We start from the raw sequence: 22020 nt of genomic DNA on the forward strand, positions 1-22020 counted from the left end.
CCGCACATGTCTTGGGGGTCATGGCCCGATCCCAGGCACAAGAGAGAAACTAAGTGAGGGTCCTACACTGACCATAGTCTTTGGCAGTCCCCACGATGTTTAAAACCTGCAAGTTTTGGCGGGACATGTCCCTTAACACACTGGAAGACAGAGCTCAAAAGAGGATCAGCAAAATGGCAAAAAAGTGGTAAAAAAAGTGGCAGAGGTGGATCCAGTCTAACGCCCGGGGAATATTCGAAGGTGAGGAATCTATAATTAGAAGTCTGTTCTAGAAACATACATAAACATTACCAGGGAAGAAACAAAATAAACGATAACCAAACAATAACTGCAGAACTGTATACAGGTCACTGAAAATTGCATAACTTAAAAAGTTTGGTGATAAACATTAACATGAAATATTACAATACTTAAACTGCTTCTTCCATAACCTACAGTGAGAGCGCAGCAGGACCTGGGTAGGAGATATCAGCTTAGATGACAGTTTCTATTGTATGCCCGCAATAAGATCTCTTGGACGGGCACAAAGAATGAGACCACAAATATAACTCTGCTCAAGGTTGTTTGTCACTGGTCTTCAAAATGCATAACAATTTTAAACAGTTTGTAAAAATGTTCAGTGAACGAAACCCAAATGTGTTACACACTCAATGGAAGCATTTATAGAATGTATTCGAAAAATGGCAGATTGGAGCTGTGCAAAGTGTCAGGTAAATACATTGATGCTGTGGGACTGTCTCTTGATCGAAGTGTTATTAAACAACTGCAGAAATGCGGACAGTCAGTAGCATAATAGATTTTAAAACTATTTATTGATTAAATACACTGGCAGTGAAGCACTGCCTGTCCACTAAGTCTTGGCAATGCTCCTGGATCCTTTTCTGCATCCATTGTCCAAGACAGCTCATGAACATTCTGCTAACTACTGGTAGGAACCACATAGGTTCACTAAGCATTTCAGGGAGAAGAAGGCATACTATACCTCAGAGCACGGAGGTACATAATCCAGGATTTCCACAAATGATGGTCATCTGATCTGTGGCTTAAGCCAGAGACATACAGATAGAGGAAATTAAAATGTGACTCATCAACAAGCAAAGGCAATTCAAATTCAATTGATCAAAAAGCAAAGGCACATAAAAGGAGAACACATCTCCTGGGGGAATACTAATTAATGCTTAATGACCGAGTACATCCAATGAGTACATTTTTCACCCCTGCAAGAGAAGTAAAATGCTGAAACTTTGCATCCAAGTCCCCAGAGTTGCACTACAGATAATAATGGTCTTTTGATAAACTTGCTATAGACGTCTGGCCATAAATCTCCAAACCAAAGGTTCGGATCTAGGACAGAGGCCTGTCGTTGCTCTAGACTGACCATACGTTCTCCTATTTGAAGAAGTGGGCAGGAGACTCCCTGTAAACTGGGTCACCTATCCGGAAATTCTGGATATATGGCTTGCACAAAAGCTTGCTCTTACATCTCGATATTGAGAAATAAAGAAAATCCAGCGATAGACAAGTTATAAGTAAACTTACCTCTCCAACAAAGCTTCAATTTTATTAACCCTCCTCCTGCTACCTCCGATACCTGGACGACCAAATGAGTTCTTATACTTATTTGAACCTTCGTAACTGTGCTAATTGGCACTGCACTGAGTTTATTTGGTGGGGCATTTCAGTTCAAAATCCCCACTAGTATGGGTGATGCACAAGAGAATTGAGTATGATTTTCAGGTAAAGTTCTTATAATATAAACATTGATTCTACCTGGAAACAATGTTGAATTTAGAATGGTCTCCTTTTATTTCATATATTCATTTCACAAGAACACACATCTTTCAAATATAATTTTTGCCACAGGTTTGGGCTTAGATCAAAGAGCAATCAGGCCCTGGAGGTTAAAACTGGAGATTGAAAACGTACCGAACATAAATGTGAACTAAGAAAATATTTGACCAGAACTGCATAGGAATGACTTAGATAATATTATGTTATCACACTTGCATGAACTGCAAAAGAGACTCATGATATCCAATGAAAAACAAATACAGTCACAGTGCACCACTTAATTTAATATAATAGTCACTAAGGAGTTTACGAAGACTGCCGCCTGCAGAACATGAATTATAGGTACAGTGTCATCTATTCCTATATACCTTTTAAAAAAGTTCTTACTGATGTTATTGAAGAAAAAGACTTTGTAGACAACAGAGCTTACAGGACAGAGTACTTCACTAAAGTACTTGTTGTTCTGTACCAGGAGAAAACAAGTTATTTACCTGCAGTCCTAGTTCTCCATCATGGGTAGCTGCATTGAATTCATTAACACTGAGAACTCCTCCCTGGGTGAGATCCTGGAAACACCTATATCAAACAGAAACTACTGTTTAAAAAAATAAACACAACATTTCAAACTGCCTATCTAAAGACAGAATTTGTTGCCATTAAATGCAAATAGAAAGATAAATAAGTTTTTAACTGGACTGAAAATAAATATTTTTAACAGCAGAAAATGTTTATAGGTAGGGCAGGAGCCTAGGAGTCAGACATTGTAACATTAAAGCAGCAGGCTGCTGGTGTATCTCCAAATTGAGTGCAGTGACAGTAAATTTCGGCAGGAGGAAATAAGATTTCTATTACAATTTCAACATACCTGTTTGAGGTACAATAGAGGATAGTGGGTTGTTTATTAATCTAATGAAAATAAGAATTAGAAAGAACTAGAACTATTGGTAAGTCTTCCATTTTTATCCTGAATAATTTCCATTTATATGGTTATCAAAATTTAAGATTAAATACTACAAAAACATGTCTCCTTTGCATCGGACATCCAAAATCTCAAACACTGATTGCATATCATCTAGACTAGAGTGTCCAGCACCTGACTGAAGTTCAACTCAACCAAGACAGCATTCGTGTTATCTGCCAAGAATAATCACCAGGGCACGGTACAAATCAGTCAACTGGATTCACCCTGGACACAAACATCACTCATAAGAAACACACCGCAAAAAACAAAGCAAGTCAAACTATTTCTTCCCTACTCCATGGCCTCCCAGACTCCACACTGGTACCCCTTTGGGGCATTATATATGTTGCAGCACTTCTTATCCAGGGCCTGGAGAAATCTGATCAATTCCATCCTGATAGATCTCTACTGGTCCCCGTCTCGGCCCGCACCATGTTCGAATCCAGCGGCATCATTTGCAAAGCTATCAAGACCAGCGCCCCTGCTGATCCTGCAGATAAGCTCACCATCTCTGGTTGATTTCGGCATTCCAGCACACCATAATACTGCAAACTAAGAAGTATAAAAAAAAACCTAAACAAGACAGTAGCACCCAGGATCTGGAACAACGTTGCTGTATCCATCATGATAGCCCCAATGCTGGACCCATTTAATAAAGAGTTGAAGAGACTACTCTTTAAAGGACACACCATCAATGCATTAGTGGTCCCCAACCCAGTTTCCTGTCTTCTTACTCATTAAAATGTAGGCTTACTTTTGACATTGTGCAGCGCTCTAATGCCTTTTGGAAAAGTTTGCGCTACAGATATACCATATACATAGAAACATTCAAACAAGCTCTGCATAGAGGACTGATCCTTTTGTTTTCCTCGAAACAGGGGCCACAATTAATCAAAATTGCTCAGGGTATGGTTTCATTGCAGTTTCTCCGCATTATATGCTAATAATAACCTTTATGAAGAACACAGCAAATTTTAACGTTCAGTCGATAAAACTGCTGTAGAGCAGCGCTATTTGGAACTCCCAATAGCAAAAAGTCAACAAATAAGGTCAAAGTGAAAACACTTTAACTAACAATTTAAACAAGAGGCAATTTCTCAAATAAGGTTCGAAAGACTACTTCCATTTTTAGGATTATTTTTACAGTGCAACAACTACTCAACAGAGAAACTTTACTATTGCAGGGGCACAATTTTTTTTAACTCATGCAAAAATGTTGAGTTTAAGGTTTGCAAACAAATGAAAGAATATTCAAATTCTTATGGAACCTGCATTCTACTGCAATTTACTATGAGGGTTAAAAACCATGTTGTGAACAAAGTCACACACCTGGTAAATCAAAGCAAATGAAAAATAAGTTGCATAATTTCAATAGCTTTTTTTGTGATACACTAGCTTCTTCATTTCAATATACTACCGGATGTCAAACTGTATGTGGAATTATTTCAGCAATTAACCCCACATGGCACCAGTTCACATAGATCCACTAAGGAGTTATTACCCACTCAACGGTGTGGCACCATAAACTTGCTTTAGTTGCCAATGAACAAGTTACATTCCGTGGGGCACACTCATTCTGGCAGATTACTCACCTTTTCAATCCTCTATGGTCCCAGACTGGATCGGGAAAAACGTCTGGAGGAGCACCTGCACGGTGGGAGGTGGCACCAGAAGGACTCCATGGAGACTCCATTAAGCCTCCAGAAGAGGGGACAGAGATCTCACATGTAGGTGCCTCCTTGAATATGTTTTCCCAGTAAAGCCCATTTCTGGGTGGATTTTCCTTAGATCCTATAACCGCCTCAAACACCAGTCCGTCTTTTTGACCAAGAACTACCAGAAGTTTCACCTCAAGCCCCCCTCTCTGCCACGGGCATCTATTCGATCACACCTTTTATAGTAAATAACATGCGCAGTGATGGACAAAAAGGAGAGGGTGTAACTAAAATTATTGGCCCCATCTAACCCGTGGAAGGGAAACATTGGTTGCAGCTGCTGTCAGTGAGGAAAAGGACGAGGACTGCTTCATCTTCTGGTATCCATAACTTCTGCCATTACCTAGCCCTAAAGAGCCATTTGAAGGTGGGACAAGCGGTGATGGCTGCCTCTGTTGTTTAAAGGCTCATATAGCAGCTATGGAACTTCCAGTACTGTTGGTAGAACTGGGAAAGTAGCCCCAGAGGTGAGCTTCCAACTGATTATCCTTCAAGCACACCAGATCTGAATGCGCCTTTACACCAAAGATCCTGGCTCCATTAAAAGGCATATCCAGAAATTATGCTTGGATGCCTTTGAAGAACTCTGTAGCACACATTGGACACTAGTGCTCACATCCTGGTTGTCATACACTGAGCAAATTAAGCCAAAAAGTCCTCAGGGAGAGTAAACTTATTTGCCTGGCCTCAAAGTGTGTGTAACATTTGCAACATGCATATATCACCCAAGGGACACAAAGCCAAATTGGTAGTAGTACAATCTCTTGCTTAGAACAACAATCTTCCTGGATTGCAGGAGCAATAGTGAAAGCATTAAAGTGCACCTTGCTTGACAAAACCTTAAATGATGTGCTTGAATCTAATATTGCGTCAGGAAAGATGGGACCAAAAGAGCGGGCTTTGGTGCCAGTTTGGATTAGGTATCTACAAGATTCTCAGTCACAGCCTCATTAAATGGAGGTAAAGGCTCAGTAGCTAATGCAAAAATTGTCGGGCATGTTCTGCAAATCCAAACCTCTGCATTCTTGCAAATACCCACTGCAAGAAATGCACTCTCCTCAGCATTCCAATTCAGTTTCAGATGAACTGGCTATACCAAGTAGCATTCTGGATGTCGAGCTAAAGGTCAGTAACAGTATAAGGGGGATAGTACATTGTTCGCATCCTCATTATCATCTTCATTGTGTGTAATATGTTAAAGGCCTAAAATGCATTGGAATCATAAGTTAAAACGGCTTCCAACCTTCAATGAGGGAAGCTGAGACAAGAGAACAGTAGGGGAAACTAGCACTACTGGAGTTGAGACAGGTGCTAAGCTGGGCACAACTGGTAGGACCTGTGGCATAGAGTTCGTGGCAAGGCATTGCGCCAGCTGAGGCCGAATGAAGTTAAGTTCTAAAACTAAACTTTAGAGCCGCAGCAAAGTCGAGATGTTGGGGATCTAGAACTTAAAAAAAAAAAAAGATTTTACATACTAGATTATTTTATAAAATGAACACTGTTCCAATAGTCAATGAGACAATTATACGATATAGCAATCTTACTACAATATGTATGGCCCTCTGCTTCAGAGGATTCTTATTCTTCGTACACCTCGGATACTCAGTGCGCTGAAAGCATGCCTAGTAGTTACCAAACATCCGTGAATTGATGAGGCCCGGGGGTAAATGTGGATTAGCCTAAACAAATTTTGGAATTTCTTATGGGCTAGCAGGAATAGCCAGATACTGCCATTTCAATTCCTACATTTATTGGGATGGACTCTCAAACGGTGTTACTGGAAAACTCCAAGAACTAGGCACTATTATTGTAGGTCCTCATCTTACTTCTTGTGAAGCACAGCTGCAGTGTACTCAAGCCATTAGCAAAACGGTGTATCATTGAGGCTTCTTCCTTACAGATCGTCCACTCAGCTCGAATTAAAGAAAATTGGAAATCAGGAGAAGCAAAATGGATAGCTGGTTCCATAATGAGGCACGGACTACTGCTAGGTGTTTTGTGTCAGGTTTTAGCACCGCAAATGTTTGGAATTCAGTTTGAGATCAGCTGCAGATCTCAAGTTTGCATCTCCCCAACGATAACAGTTCTCGACAAGTAGCGGGTTAATTTATTGATTTCCACATAATGAGAAACACGCTTAGTTTAAGCTAAGTTGCCACAAGCATCAAATCGATGTCTTGTTGCATGCTTGTCACAGGAAAGTAACCAATTAGACTGAACACTAACATTATTTATTAATATTTAACATACTGCAGTTGTCATAAGAAACTGTCAAATATTGAGTAACTACTGAGCAATGCAATGTCTTGAAGAAAGTAAATCTTATTTGCAACTCCGAGGTTGGACACATTTCTCATAACTGTACAAATGCTAGTAGGTGACCTTGAGAACAGCAAAACTGAAATTGTCAATGCAAAGAGATCCTGAAAGTATAGCAGCGCCCAGTCCCCAAATCTCTGCTTTACTTGCACTGAGACATTAGTAATTTGTAGATGACAGGCAAGCTCGGATGATTAACATCACTGGTACCTATATGGAGGACCAGTACATGCTGAGTATCATAGGCATGCATCTGACAGACCAAGGGCCCCCTATGTTCTCTGCCAGCAGAATCACATGGGTGATAAGAGTTCCAATAAGGTGACAGCCTGAGGTATGCGAGTTCTCAAGATCTACATTTTGAAAACAAACAGCCCAGGATGGACCCGGCGATTTGTCAAATTATTTTATCCATTTTGTGGGCACACAATCTCTAACAAACATGTTCCAAAAAGATAAGAAATGCAATTTGCCAGCATTCATCAACAACTGTTTCTATTATTCAGAAAGCAGTGTGTAGTGTCGATGAAATGACAAGCAGCAAAGCAGAGATGAAGTTAAAAAGAGTTTTATTGTAAACTCTAAGCTTGAGACCTCATCCTCCAAAGACCAACATACAACTGACTTAAGCTTGAGGCCAAACATTCTAAACAAAGTACATTCTACATAAGAACACTATGCTCATGTCTAAGCCACAGTATATGACATCAGCAAGAAGGCTTAACCAAGAATACCACACAGTGTCTTAGAAAAAGCCTGATTGAAAATCTAAAACCAGGGACTACCTCTCCATCTACTCCTGTAACTAACCTAGAGCAAATTACATTTTCAACAAACGATAAAGTAGATATCATTCTGTGGATAACAGGAGCACTTGGGTCTAAAGTACATGCAAAGGTCATTGAGATGAATGTTTACAAATAGTCTAACCACTGGCCATCGCTTGCGGTAGCATTCCAAAGCATCGTTTTTTGTCCCGTGTGTCACTCGCAGCCCAGTGAACAAGGGACTCGCCTACACCTGGCCACTTAGGGAGTTACATAAAACACGCAGCAGATGAGCACTTGGGTCTAAATCTGCCTTTTTAAAAGCTGAGTCATCATTTGAATCTATAAAGTATCTAGCTACATTTCATCTTTGCAGGGAATTGTTCCGTATCAGGCATATAATCTTAGCCAACAATGCAAAAATGTTATTGGCAAAGGAGACACGTGTCTATATGCTCTTTCCAGTGGGTATTCTAGCCACAGATTTCTTGCCTTAGAAGGCCCAGCAGGGAGTCGCACGAGCGCGTCGACCAAGATGGCCGCCACCGCCGGAGCTCCGTAAGTCCACCGGCCCAATTAGCCGGATAACGATGAATTTTCTGTCAGGTCTCATCAATTTTTAGCGGCGCTTGTTGCATTTAGCTGTTTCCTACCTGCTGCTTTATTTTTGGACGATTTCCTCGAAGGAAAGCGCTTCTGCTTGCTCCTTGGTACTCTCCCCTGCCTCTGCCCCAGCTTCTGCCGGCTTGCACTGCCTGGGGGGCGGAGTGAACACAAAGAAAGGGCCTGGCTTTGGCCTGGCCACACCCACGCTCCTGTTTAGCTGCTGCACCAAGCCTTTCTGCAGTACTTTTGGGGACTTTACATCCTTTTTCCCACATATTTATTAAAATTTGAGGTGATTTTTACTTTTTTGCAGTTTTCTGACACAAAAGATTATTTTTTCACCTCAATATGGAAAATAAAAATTTACCTACAAATAAAAGGAAACAGCAGATATCACCTCCTCCAACTAAATCTAAAGTTGTTGAATCTTCTGAACCTTCCCTTGCTTTGATTTTCGAAGAAATTCAAGCGCTGCGTCTTAATACAGACGCTATTGTCACTGAAGTGAAAAATGTTCGCAAAGATATGGCTTCTATCTCCATGAAAGTGTCTGATAATACTATCAAAATTCAGGACAATAAAAATAAATTAGACGCTTTTACTCCTTTGGTGAATCAAATAGTACCAATGCATACTCAATTGCTGGCATTGGAAAACCGTAATAGACAATACAATCTTCGTATTTTCAATCTTCCAGAAGAGATTGAGGGATCTGATTGCCGATTATATCTAGAATCCTTGCTCCCTGGTCTCCTAAATATCAAATTTCCTGAAAAATTTGAAATTGATAAGGCTCACAGAATTCCCTCACACAGGAATCCTCGCCACTCGAAGCCCAGGCAGATGATTTTTAAGGTTTTGCGACACCATCATTTGGTCCTTATCAGGAAAGCAGCAAGAGACATTCCCTCCCTCTTAGTAGATGGTTGTAAAATCTTTATCCATCAAGATTTTGCTAAGGAAACGGTTGCTATTCGTAAGGAATTTTCCTATCTTCGTCCACAATTGCGATGCCTTGGTTTTAAGTATGGTCTATTTGATCCCTCTATGATGCGAATCTGGAAAGATGCCTTTTCTAAATCTTTTCATCGTCCTGAAGATTTGAGACTCTTTCTAGCACAACAAGCTTCATCGTAAATGGACACTCATGATCCAGTTACTTGAAGACGTCTACTCTGATTTCTCCTGACATCTATATTTCTCACTCTTCACTGGCTCCAACGGTTCACATGGCCATGCTTGAGGAACGTGTGTGCGTCTCTATCTTCTTATTTATGTCTCTGTTTCTTGTTTGTTCGTCCTTCCTTCCTTTGTGTTTCTTCCTTTTGTGTCCTTCCTTTTCTTATTCTCTACGTAGAGTTACTTTTTCTCTGTGGCTGCTTTTCAACTCCTCTTCCTTTGATTCTTTTCCTCTCCTCTTCTTTCTAGCTCCTAATGGCTAATACTCACTCTATTAAACTTGTTTCACTCAATGTCAAGGGCCTGCGGCATCCAGTAAAACGCACGAAAATCTTGGACTACCTGGGGGCATGCAAAGCTGGCATTTGTTTCCTTCAAGAAACACATGTTGATGAGAAGGTTTTGCAATATATGAAGAAAAAATGGGTTGATAATATTGTCTCCTCGCCTGCGTTGGGGAAGAAAAATGGGGTGGCGATTTTCTTTGCAAAACGGTTACACTGTCAGATTCTTAGTAAGTTTAATGACGCAGAAGGTAGATATATTGTAGTTAAGGTAAAAGTTTATGACTCAACCTTCTATTTGCTTAATATTTATGTCCCTATGGCTGATGACCCTTCGTTTTGGTCTGCTATAACCACTGAAGTTCTGAAGTTAGGACAAGTTCCTTTGATTGTTGGGGGGGGATTTTAATGTGATTATTGATCAGTTATTAGATAGGCTTTCCTCTGCAAAATTCCGCCCTCCTAAAGTTTTTTATGCCTTTAAATCTTTCCTTAGAACAACCAAATTGGCGGATATTTGGAGACTACACTTTCCTACTGATAAATGGTTTTCTTTTTTCTCAAATTCCCATAATTCTCATTCAAGGATTGATTATTTTTGGCTTTCGCCTTCTTTACTCCAATCAGCTGACAATCCTGTTATAGGTAATATTGATATCTCGGACATGCTTTAATCTCCTTTGTTTTAAATGTCTCCTCTACTTTTACCAAACAAAATAGGTGGCGTATGAACACGAATGTGGTACTTAATGACACGCATAAACCTAAACTATTACAAGCTGTCCAGGACTATTTTTTATTTAACCCTGAGGGATCATCTTCACTTGTCAATAGATGGGATGCGTTTAAGGCTTACATTAGAGGTACCACAATTTCTATTATGGCCCATGCAAACAAGCAATTTAACTCTCAAGTTAAACTTTTGGACAAACAAATTGCTAAATATGAACGTTTATTTATTTCTTCTAATGACCCTAAACACAAATTTACATTACAAAAGCTTTGTTACGAATTTAATGCTCTACTTAGTACTAGAGCAGGGATTCAACTTGCTAAATCCAATGCTAAATTTCGCTTTAATGCCAACAAGTCTGGGAAACTCCTTGCAAATTATTTACGTATCAAGAAGGATAAAACCCAAATAACATCGATACGAGGTACTAATGGCCAAATTGCTATCTCCCATAATGACATTGTCCAAGAATTTTTGTATTTTTACTCTACCTTATATAGTACACCTGATACCTGTGATGACTCTTTGATTGATTCATTTTTAAATAAATGTCATTTGCCTCAAATCTCTCCCTCCGATAGATTAACCTCAGATTCCCCAATTACTTGTGCTGAGATCTTACTAGCTATTAAATCCCTTCCTAAGAATAAATCCCCAGGCCCGGATGGTATCCCAGCTGAATTTTATAAAGAATTTGATTCTCACCTTTTACCTTATTTAAGTGCCCTTTTTCCCATTTTGGTTCCTCTGGTACTATTTCGGGCTCCTTTACGGATGCTTTAATCATTGTTCTACCAAAACCTGATAAGGACCCTACCCTGGTTTCTAATTATCGTCCCATTTCCCTCATAAACCAGGACTGTAAGCTTTATGCTAAAATCCTTGCCACAAGATTGGCTCCTATCCTTCATTCCATCATTCATCCAAATCAATCTGGTTTCATGAAAAATAGATACTCTGCAAATAATACCAGAACGCTTTTACACGTTATTGAACAGAGCTCTCACCTTACTTCTCCTGCAGGAGTGATGGCTTTAGATGCAGAAAAAGCATTTGACAAAATTCATTGGCAATTTCTATTTAGAACTTTATTGTCTTTTAATTTTGGTTTCCATTTTATTCGTATGATTTCTGCCTTATATTTGGCCCCTACTGCTCGTTTGTTTATTAATGGTCAAATTTCTACTCAATTTCCACTCTTTAGAGGTACTAGGCAGGGTTGTCCCCTTTCCCCACTGTTATTTTGATTAGGAATTGAGCCTTTTCTTAATGATATTCGATGCTGTGATACTATTCAAGGTGTTATAATAAATGATGTCACTGTTAAAGCTTTAGCATATGCAGATGATGTGTTATTGTTTATTAACAATCCTCTCTCCTCTGTTCCCTCCCTTTTAGACATTATTGCACACTATTCTGTAGTTTCAGGTTACAAATTGAATGTCAGTAAAACTGAATTTTTTCCTTTAAATGCTTTTTGTACACCGGATATGCTACCAAACGCAGATATTCTTTGGCAAAGCACTAAGCTTAAGTACTTGGGTATTTTATTTGCTTCTTCAATGCCTGCTACATTAAAACTTAATACGGATTTTATCCTTGATTACATCAAAGACAAAACATCCAAATGGTCTCCCCTTCATCTCACCTGGTGGGGGAGAATGGAGGCTATAAAAATGAATATTGCACCAAAAATCTTTTACTCTTTGGCTATGATTCCCACTCAGTTTCCTCTCAAATTTTATAACGATGTTGATAAACTGCTATTTAAATTCCTTTGGTCCAACAAAGTTCCTCGTATCGCTTACAGAAAATGAAAACTCCCCAAGTCCCAGTTAGGATTTGCCCTTCCAGACTTTTACCTTTACTATAAAGCTTTTATCTTAAAACAAAGCTCCTTGTGGTTTTCAAATTCACATGTGGTCAAACCTCCAATATGGTTAGATATTGAAACCTCAATTATACGCATGTTTACATTACTCTCTTTGATGTCAATGTCGTCTGCTTCTAAGGTTGTTCATAGGTCATCTATAATTAAATCTTCTAGATTAATACTTAATGATTTAGACTCTAATTTTGAATTACCCTTGCTTTCTACAGTACACTTGTCTTTATGGCACAGTGCCCTACTTAAATGAAACAGAAACATTAATTTCTGGTCCTCATGGATATCAAAAGGAATTTTATATCTTGAAGATGTCTTTTGTAACATTGCCTTTATTCCTTTTGAACAACTACAGTTAAAGTTTGGTATCCCTGTTTCTGATTTGTCAAAATACCAATCTTTATGTAACTCTATTTTAGACTCCTTTCCCAATGGTATTCCCTTGTCCACCACTAATGACCTCTTGATTTATCTTATGGCTGTTACGTCATCTTCCAAAGCTGTCTCTGTTTTTTATAAAAAACTTTCTACATTCCAGGGCTCCAATGTTGGTGCAATATCATCTTTTTGGAACACAGAACTTTCCATTTCCCTTTCAGATGATTCATGGACCTCAATCTGGCTCAGCAGCATCTCCGGTTGGCTTCCGGTGTCCCTTTATCAGACTAATGCTTATATTTTATTTATCGCTTTATGGACTCCATCTCGATTAAGTCATGCAAAACTGATACCCTCTGATGTTTGTTGGCACTGCAAGTCAACTTTAGGCTCACTTCGTCATATGTTATTTGAATGTACAATTATTATGACATTTTGGGTGGATGTTTGGAATGTCATTCTGAAAATTTTACCTTTACATGATGATATTTCTTATGCGGTGTTAATATGCAAATCAGTTGCCCTTTCTCATCCTCTTACTGATTCAGAGGCAAAGTTATTTAATTTCTTAATTACAGCTGCTTTAAAGTCCATTACTTTTTGTTGGAAAGACGCTTCTTCTCTTTCAGTTCATGCTTGGTGGTCTTGGATTACCTTTACAAGAAGAGGAGCTCAGCTGTCTCTTAAAGGTGTCACTCACAATTCACAGTCATTTCAATCTTTTTGGTCACCTATTGATTTGTATGTTCTACAATGATATGTTTATTATGCTTTTCTATCTCTTGTTGATTAATTTTTCTTTAGCTGCCATCTTTGTTATATTCAATTAGTTGGTAACTCTATATGATCTGGTTTTCATGATTCTATGATATCTTCATCCCCCTATCCTCCCCTTCCCTTTCCTCTTCGTTTTTTGGTTTATTGCATTTTATATTGATCACTTACTCATTTACGCATGTACAAATTATTCTTTCTGTATTGTACTTGTTTATTTCTTTTGTTGCATAAAATTTCAATAAAACCGATTTGAACACAGAAGGCCCAGCAGGAGCCTCCCAAGATATGTAAATCCTTCACCAGCAATGCTCTCCCATGCAGTGAGGGGGCACTGTGCAGCTCTATGTTGACTACATTGCGCCCCAGAAGTGACAGAGTGAGCTGCATACAAGTGTCAGCCTTGCATGCTGATATAGGTTTCTAGTTTGTCTCTTTCAATGCCATCCGACTCAGAGCATGAACAATTGATAGAACTGGTAAGCAGATTTTTAACTTGGGATCTTTTTCGATATTAAAAAGACTACTCCACAGAACAGGGAAGTGGGAGGGCATTGACAAATAAGCGGTTAGACAACGTCTCTTTCAGAAAGAGGGTTACCAAAGGCAAGTAACTTGTTCTTCTAATGGATAATTCTAACTGCAGATTCTTCACTTTACAAAAAGACACCGAAACATGATCTCCCCAGGATCTGTCGAGAAGACTTGGACCAAAAGGTTCTGTGAGACATAGAGGGCATAAAGACTTTCTCGCCAAACCTGGCTGCTGTAGCAATAATGCTTGGTGAACATGTACACTGACTCCAACGTCGCAGCCTGGCAGACGTCAAGGACAGGCAGCCTATGTGCTATCACATTGATATCCGCCTTAGCCCTAGTGAAGTGGGCTCTTAGACCTTCTGGCAGTTGCTTCTTGGTCAGTAAATAGAAAATCTCATTGCAAGTACTATCCACCTTGACATAGCAGAAAGGGACGACAAATAACCTTTCATAGTGCCCACTGCAAGGCATTTGTAGGCCCGAAGAACAAGTGAACAGCCAAACATCCAGCATTTTGGCTTCTATAGGGTCTGTGTTGAAGACCACATCGAGCCACACGTGTCCTAGCACCTGAAATAAATTGACTTCATAGAAAAGAAACTGGTGGCAAGGATGAGATCCACTCTGGTTGACTGATAAATGCAGTTAACTGCTGCTGCTCGATCTCCACGCAAGGAGGTGTAGACAGAGCAGGATTCGGCAATGAAACCTGCCATGACGGGCAGGCAGATGCTTACGCCCAGATGTTCTGGGTACCACTCTTCTGCCCAAATTCAGAGCCACTAGAAAGATTTGTGACCGGCTGTTTCCAATCTTTTTTGTAACTGGGGAAAGGAGAGTCACACACCAGTTCTAAGTTTCATTTGAACCAGAATGCATCTCATATGAAGCATCTGTGCAGGAACTCCATTATGTAAAAGTTTTAACACTGCGCACTCTCAACAATGGTGGAAAGTTCTACTAAACATTCTCCCTACTGTCAAAAGATGCTCTGCACCACGTTGGGATTTTGGCGCCATTTATGATCAGCCAGATGCTGTGTGCTATGCTCGTCCGCTCTGGCTTTCAAGGTACCCGCCAGGTGGTTATCGATCAAGATATTGCAGACGCTCCAGCAAACTCCAGAGGTGGAGAGCCCCGGACACATCATTCCTCTCCAGAATGCCTGTTAGTGTACCACAGGGCAGTGATGGTGGTTGAAAACCTGCACTAGCCTCCCCTTTCTGAACAGTAGGAAGGCCTTCAACAGCAGACACACTGCCCACAACTCCAACAGATGAATATGGAACTGGGTTGTCTCTGATCTCCAATTCTCCCAGATGCCCTCCAAAACTCAGAAGTGACGCAAATGTCAGATCTGGGTGAGGTAGGGAGAAGAGCCTGCCTCTGGTCCAACTGTGAACAAGTAGCACCACTGAAGATCTTTGGCAGTCGTCTCAAAAACCTGGATATAATCAGATGGTTCCCTTGTTGCTGGTCTCACTGGAACTTTAGATTACATTGCAGAGCCCACATATGCCACCTAGAGTAGCAGAATAGGAGGATAAAGGAGACTAAAAGGCAAAGAAGCCTTACAGCTGTTCTCAACAAGATCCAGGACCAAGGCTGAAAAATCAAGATCATAGCCTGAATGTACTGGACTCACTGCAAATGGAGAAAGGCACTTGCCTATACCGTATCTAGAACCGCTCCAATGAAACAAAGCCTCTGAAGTAGTCCGAAGTGGGTTCAGCTCATGGATCGTAAACCCCAATGAAGTCAGGAGGCTCGGCATCATCTGAAGGTAGTCTACGACTGACTGTGGAGAACCAGCCTTGAACAGCCAATAATCAAGGTATTGGAAAACTGGTATCCTAGAACTCCAAATATGGCCAGCCACCACCACCACTTCTTTTGTGAACACCTAAGGGGCACTGGTAAGATTGAAAGTGAGCCTGGCAAACTGAAAATGCTCCTGGCTTACCTTGAACCACAGGTAACATCTGTGTAACTCCAGGAAGGGTGTATGAAAATATGCGTCCTGCTGGTCCAAGGACACCTTCCAGTCACCTGCATCCAAAGAAGACAGGGTCTGGCCCAGCATGAGAATTGTACATTTGTCCTTCTGCGGGAAGGCATTGAGAGGATGAAGGTCTAAGATGGGCTGAAGCTACCATCCTCCTGCGGCACAAGAGGAAATAAAGAGAGTAGCACCCCTCCCCATTTCAGAGTCTGGAACCCTGTGTATGGCTCCATTGGAAAGTAAAATTCACAATTATTGCAACCGAATTGCCAGGTGTTCACCTGAGATTTGCGCTGATGAGGGGGAGGGGTGGTTTAAGGGTGGTTGGAGAGCAGAAAGAAAGGGTAGGGCACAGTCATGCTGAACAATTTAAACTACCCATCTGTCGCATTGATGATATCACCCTTGAAGTAAATGCCGGATACAGCATTACTCAGGGTGTTTGTGTGCTACTAAAAAGGTAAAGCAGCTTGGTAGTTGTTGCCACAGCGGGAAGGCAACTGGGAGGGCTTATGCCCAGGTAGGCATGCACCTTACCTACCAGATTCATATCCCTGGCCTCGTAAGGACTGGGATGATTGTAGAAGTGGCTGGGGAGACTGCCACTGCCTATATACCAGGCCCCTAGATTAACCCCTGGATTTAATAAACTGGTGAGGAGAAGGTATGTCAGGGATCAAAAGACCCAGAAGCATGCCCTGGTACTACGTTTTTTAAAATGTTCCAGGGCAGAATCAGCCTTTTCTGAACAGGAGCGAGCCATTGACAAGCATATCCATGAGAGAAGCCTGTAAGTCTCCAGGGAATCCTGGAGAGCACATCCACGCAAAGTGAAGGAGCCCTTACTAACTGGATCGTTGTTTGTTTCTTACGCCGAAAACACACAGTTGATTGTGTCAATCTAACCTGACTCTAGCTCAGGCCATCTATCTCGGACTCCTTGTCTTCAGGAAGTAGCCAGTTGGATGGCTGGTTACTAATGATAACTCAATGAAGATAAAATAGAAGTCATGTTGCTGGATAACAATCTCAGGAACTTTGCTCTGTTCCCCCTCCCAGACTGTCTGAGCAAACTGCCACTTCCAAAAACTCTATGAAGAGCCTTGGGATTTGCATTGATTCTGGTCTTACCACGGACCAACAAGCCAAAAAACTTGCTGCCTGCTGTTATGGCAGTCAGACTATTTTGGAAAGGCTTTAACCTACTGACTCCCACAGCCAGAGGAGTGATCATTTAGGGCCTTATGCTTAACAGACTTAACTAAGGGAATGCCCCGTTTTTGGGCTCACCCCTCTAAGTCGTAGGGAGACTGCAGATTGTGCAAAATGCTACCGGAGATCGCCTGACAAACTTTCAGAAACACCAATTGGACACCAAGGCTTTAAGAGATCTGCACTGCCTCCCAGTGGAATGCAGAGTGCAGTTTTAGACTCTGCATTATGCACAGGGCAATTCATAGAGAGGGCCCTCCCTTGTTAAGATCATTAGTATCTCCTTATCTCCCTGGAGTAGCCATCAGATCCTCATCAGCCCATCTACGGAAGGGTCCAAGGATTCACAGACCCCGCTGGGGTGGCCGATCCACTTCCTTTCTGGCCCCCAGAATTTGGAACATTCTACCACTGGAACTGCGTCTACTGGAGGGTGAACTTCCGTTCCGCAAGGCCTTAAAGACAGCTTTTCTACAATTGGTCTTGCTCATCAGTTTGATCTCGCTCCCTTTAGTGTCTGGCAGCGCTGGAAGGCTTTCTGGTAGCCATGCGCTATATAAGACCTCAAGAATTGGATAGAAGCAGCAACACACTGGCACCAACTGCTCTTCCCAGACAATCAGCAGTATCAAGGCCAGCACAAATCATATTTGGCCAAATTTTGAGCCTCCTGAATGGGTTGAGCCAGTGAGGCTCTAAAATCTTCCAAAACTGGTAGCAAGATCTCACTGGCCATGTTCCAGAACACAGGCATATATTGGCCCAATAGACAGACTGCATTGACGGACTCGATGCCTGGTTAGCTGAAGAGAAAATATGTTTTTCGATAATCTTAATCCTTTTAACTCCATACCTGGGGGTTTTGTGCCAAAAAAACTGGGTTACCTTGCTGGTTGAATCCTGAAAAACCAGGCTCTCAGGAGTAGGCTGGTCAGTGAGAAAATCAGTGTAGCTAGTAGCCGGTCTGTGATGTCTGATTGAAAGGGAACAAGCTTTCATGTGCGAATGGCCCAGATTTAAAAATGTCAATAAGAAAGTTTGCCTTAATCTTAATAGAGGACAGCTGTAGATCCAAGTCCTCAGTGTTTCATTGTTTTACCACTGAAATTGAGGATCCCTCTTCCTTTGGATGTCTAAATGGCAAGGTTAATCTGTTTAGGGGAAGCATCAAGCCTACAAGTCCATGTATACATTGTCATCATGATAATTAGGGCTTAAATCATCCTCATCATTATCTTTGGGTGGGAGCAAGCTTTGATCAGAATCTAAGCCAAGAAGATAAGGAAGCCTCTGATGGAACGTCCACCTTAGCAGTGGTAAAGGATAAGCATCAGGCTGCATGGTGACCAATCCTACTTCAGTAACTTTGCAAAGTGACATTTGTCGGGTAGGTCTGAAAGTTGGTTTGGTGTCAGGCATCGGAACCAGCAACAGATTCTCCTCTAGCGATGTTGATTCCAGAACAGATGAGGGAGGGACCAGAGCAGATTGTAGAGCCGGGTGAACGTTGGTACCCAAGCAGGTATGGAGCCTGTAACCAGTCCAAGGGGATCAGACAGTACACTAATTGATTTGCTGGTGATAACCTGACTGAGGGCCCTTGTAGTACCCTGGGACCCAAAGGCACACTGGAGGAAGCCAGTAGAGTGCTAAATATCTGCAGCACAGTTTCGTTAAAGGCTTTCATTTGCTGCTGCGCCGCAGATGGCCTGGGAAATTTAGCGAGCATCAGGACAAACTGTGGAATCTGCTCTGCAACTTGGCATCTTGAAGGAGACCGACTGACAGCATGATAACCTTGCGTATTCTCTTGGGATTAAGTCCTGCTTGACTCACTTGTGTTTTTGTTTGGACTTCGATTTTGACTTAGCGAGTGACTCACCCCAAAGTTAACCTCTCTCTGGGGCAAATCTATGCCTACAAATTGGAGCAGGACTTACACGGGGCCCATGACTTCATCTTGGGTTCTGTGACGTGCAGCGTTGCTTTTTGGACCCGGACTGCCTTCGATCATACTTGTTGCATAAGTTAAGGGATGTGTCACAAGCTCCAGGACCAGAGAACTGCCTCGTGAGGGTTTGTGACTGACATCAGTTTTCTACACTCACTGCATGATAGGAAACCTGTAATCTTAAGAAGGAATATTGTTTCCTTGCACAGTGGAGTTTTCGGTTTAAGGATACATTGTATAACGCCTTAACTTATAGAGACTATCTAGTTGCAGATTCCTTACCTCACAATATTTCCCCAGACGTCAGACTGGATCCGGAACCTTTTGGTGAGCAGTACCCCTGCGTGCTGGTAGGTGGCATCGTTCAGCTTCACGTGGCATCATCTACACTGGAAGTGATGTGTGGTGCCCTTGTAGGAGCTACCCGAGTGCACAGGCTTGTGTTTCTTTTCCTGAATTCACACTTCAGAAGCTTGGAGCCATGAGGAACACTGCCCACTGGTGTGCCAAGCTAGGGCCCTTAGAAGGGGTAAACCCTTTACACTAAAATCCATTCACAAAGCGAGAAGATCGGTAGCGAATCTGCAGCTAGATTGAGTCTCTAACAGATAAGGTGTTACCGAAGGCAAGTAACTAGTTCATCTGATAGAGACTTCTAGCTACAAATGCCTTACCTTAAAATAGACGCCCAAGCAATACCTTCCCGAAGGTGATTCTGTCGACCAATTTCAATACGGAAAGTTGGGCTGCAAAGCGGATTAGACAAATGTCCTGTAGGACCAAATGGGCACAATGATCGTCACGCAGGACCTGACTGCCCAGGCAGTAGTGCTTCCTAAATGTGTCAAGGAAACCCACTTTGCAGTCTGATACATATCCAGGAGAGGAATTCAGCGAGCTAAGACAGTGGCCGCTGCCTTGCACCACCAAATCCCAGATCATATGGGAGTATCGGCCCACGTGGCCACAGTGTTCACCGACCACAGTGTCAGGTTGGGAAAAGAGAACATCCTCTTCTAGAAGGTATTCAGCCTTTTAGATTCCCTATCAGGTGGCATAGTAGGGAATGTATTGGGGTTTATTTTGGAGTTGGGAGCCTTGACCATGATGGGGTGCCTAGCACCATGGCCACAGAATTCAGCTTATTTAGCTATGCCTAGGTGATATACTTGTGTGGATATTCTCAGTCTTTAACAACCTCAGCAAAATGTTCTTTTGGATGATGATGGAGGCTCTGGGCAACCATCACAGCCATGTCCCACATCCAGCAAATAAGGATAAAGCATGTATCAATCACAAAGCCAGACTCCCAGCAGAGAGTCTTCTTGCTGAGGGTTCAAGTTTTTTAGTTTCTGTCTTGAGTTAGATGGCAAGTATTCCGGACTCATTTGCCACATGAAGTGACCTGCAGCACTAGGCTCTCTGGTGATGGATAAGAAAGATGAGAAGGGTAAGTCTACTGGGGCTGGCCTACATCTCCTAGCCACAGCCTTGCTGCCAGCAAGCATTGAAGAGAGCTTGCTCCACAAGTCTTTAATAGTTTTCATGAAGGCTTAAAGGGTATAGAGGTTCAGAAGACATAGCAGGCTGAAGAACATCTGTTAGAATGCTGGAGAAGACTCTACTGAGGACAAAAGCAGCTCCAGGACTTCCACTGGCTTTCTCACCATTGTTCACATAGAAGTCATTTCAGTGCAGACAAGACCAGGGGAAGGGTCTATTTCTATGTCGGGTGACGTATCCAATCCATTGGCATTTTGCAATACGAAGTAAACAAATATGTCTATAGCATAGAAAGGTAAGAGATGCACCTGAATTAGTGCCAAAGAGGTCATTCATTATTTGTAAGGAAGCCTGTCCAAAATCTCACACCAAATGGAATTATTTCTTCTCAATTCTCCATTGATTCCTGAAGTGACGTTTAATAGGAGGAAAAGGTATTTCTAACATTGGAGGAGGAGGTAGAATCAGTGGCAACGGAATCTGTACTGAGCCAGCTATATATAGGCTATAAGAGGAACACTTGGCGCCATGTGACGTCACATAGGTATTAGCCCGAGTGGACCACATTTGGACCCGTGGGGCTTGAAGGCGGACAAAGCACAAAACCTAACAGGAGCATGTGCTGCACTGCATGCAGGAAGGCAGAAGAATCTATTCCAGAACAGGGAACTCCACTTAAGCCATCACTGGTGGATACAGCTTTGGCGACAGAGGAGCTTGGGACAGTGGAGCCATAAGCGATGCTGGGGGAGATACATGGTTGCCTTTTGAAGGATAAATTATGACGAATAAGTTCAAATTCTGATGTAGAAGACCTCAAAGGAGCTGATGACTTACCCCTTGATCTAGGTGAGAAAAAAAACCAATGAAATCATTTGTTACTCAAGGTCAAATTTATCTTGAAGAATAGCTCTCGATCCACATCAGTAGCTGCAAAAAAAAGGAACTGACATCAGTTAGCTGTGGGCTTACATGGCATTAAAAGGATGCCATTTCGAACACCAATGCCCCTCCCTATCAACACAGAGGGTTAAAAACAAAAAATGAGATCCAGTCTGATGCCTTAAGGGACATTCACAGGTAAAGAAATATGCAGGTAGAAGTATCCATCAGAAACATTAATCATCAAATATAAGAAAAAGCTCCTCTGAATTAAGTTTCTATTCTCATTTGAACAAAGTCAGCCTGCTCGGTCAAGTCACCCTAATTGTGTCCAAACCACTCCTTTCTTATTGGATACGTGGTGCACCATTGTTGTATTGTATGCCAAAAAACTCAAACTCATTCTCTCCACCAAGGGGATAAAGGTCTTCAGTGTTTAAATCTTTGCACAATGCTGCAACTGTTCTACACTCCAAAAATCAAATGGCAAACAGTTCTTTATCCATAGAGAACATTGTTCCCCACCATGGAGGCAATT

At 41.7% G+C, this 22020-nt stretch overlaps 1 protein-coding gene across 4 annotated transcripts in view; it reads right to left on the reverse strand.

The window, feature by feature from the left end:
* The window catches only part of ZNF280D (zinc finger protein 280D), a 722832-nt gene that overhangs the window by 96000 nt on the left and 604812 nt on the right, over positions 1-22020 (reverse strand). For 2 of the 4 annotated variants that reach the window (XM_078684884.1, XM_078684883.1), the window contains exon 20: positions 2283-2367. The exons of the other annotated variants lie outside the window; for them this stretch is intronic. In XM_078684884.1, the coding sequence (XP_078541010.1) occupies positions 2283-2367 (85 nt within the window). The remainder of the gene's footprint in view (positions 1-2282; positions 2368-22020) is intronic. 4 annotated transcript variants of the gene reach the window in all.

This window comes from Lissotriton helveticus, chromosome 3_2 (assembly GCF_964261635.1).
Source record: "Lissotriton helveticus chromosome 3_2, aLisHel1.1, whole genome shotgun sequence".
Classification (NCBI taxonomy): Eukaryota; Metazoa; Chordata; class Amphibia; order Caudata; family Salamandridae; genus Lissotriton; species Lissotriton helveticus.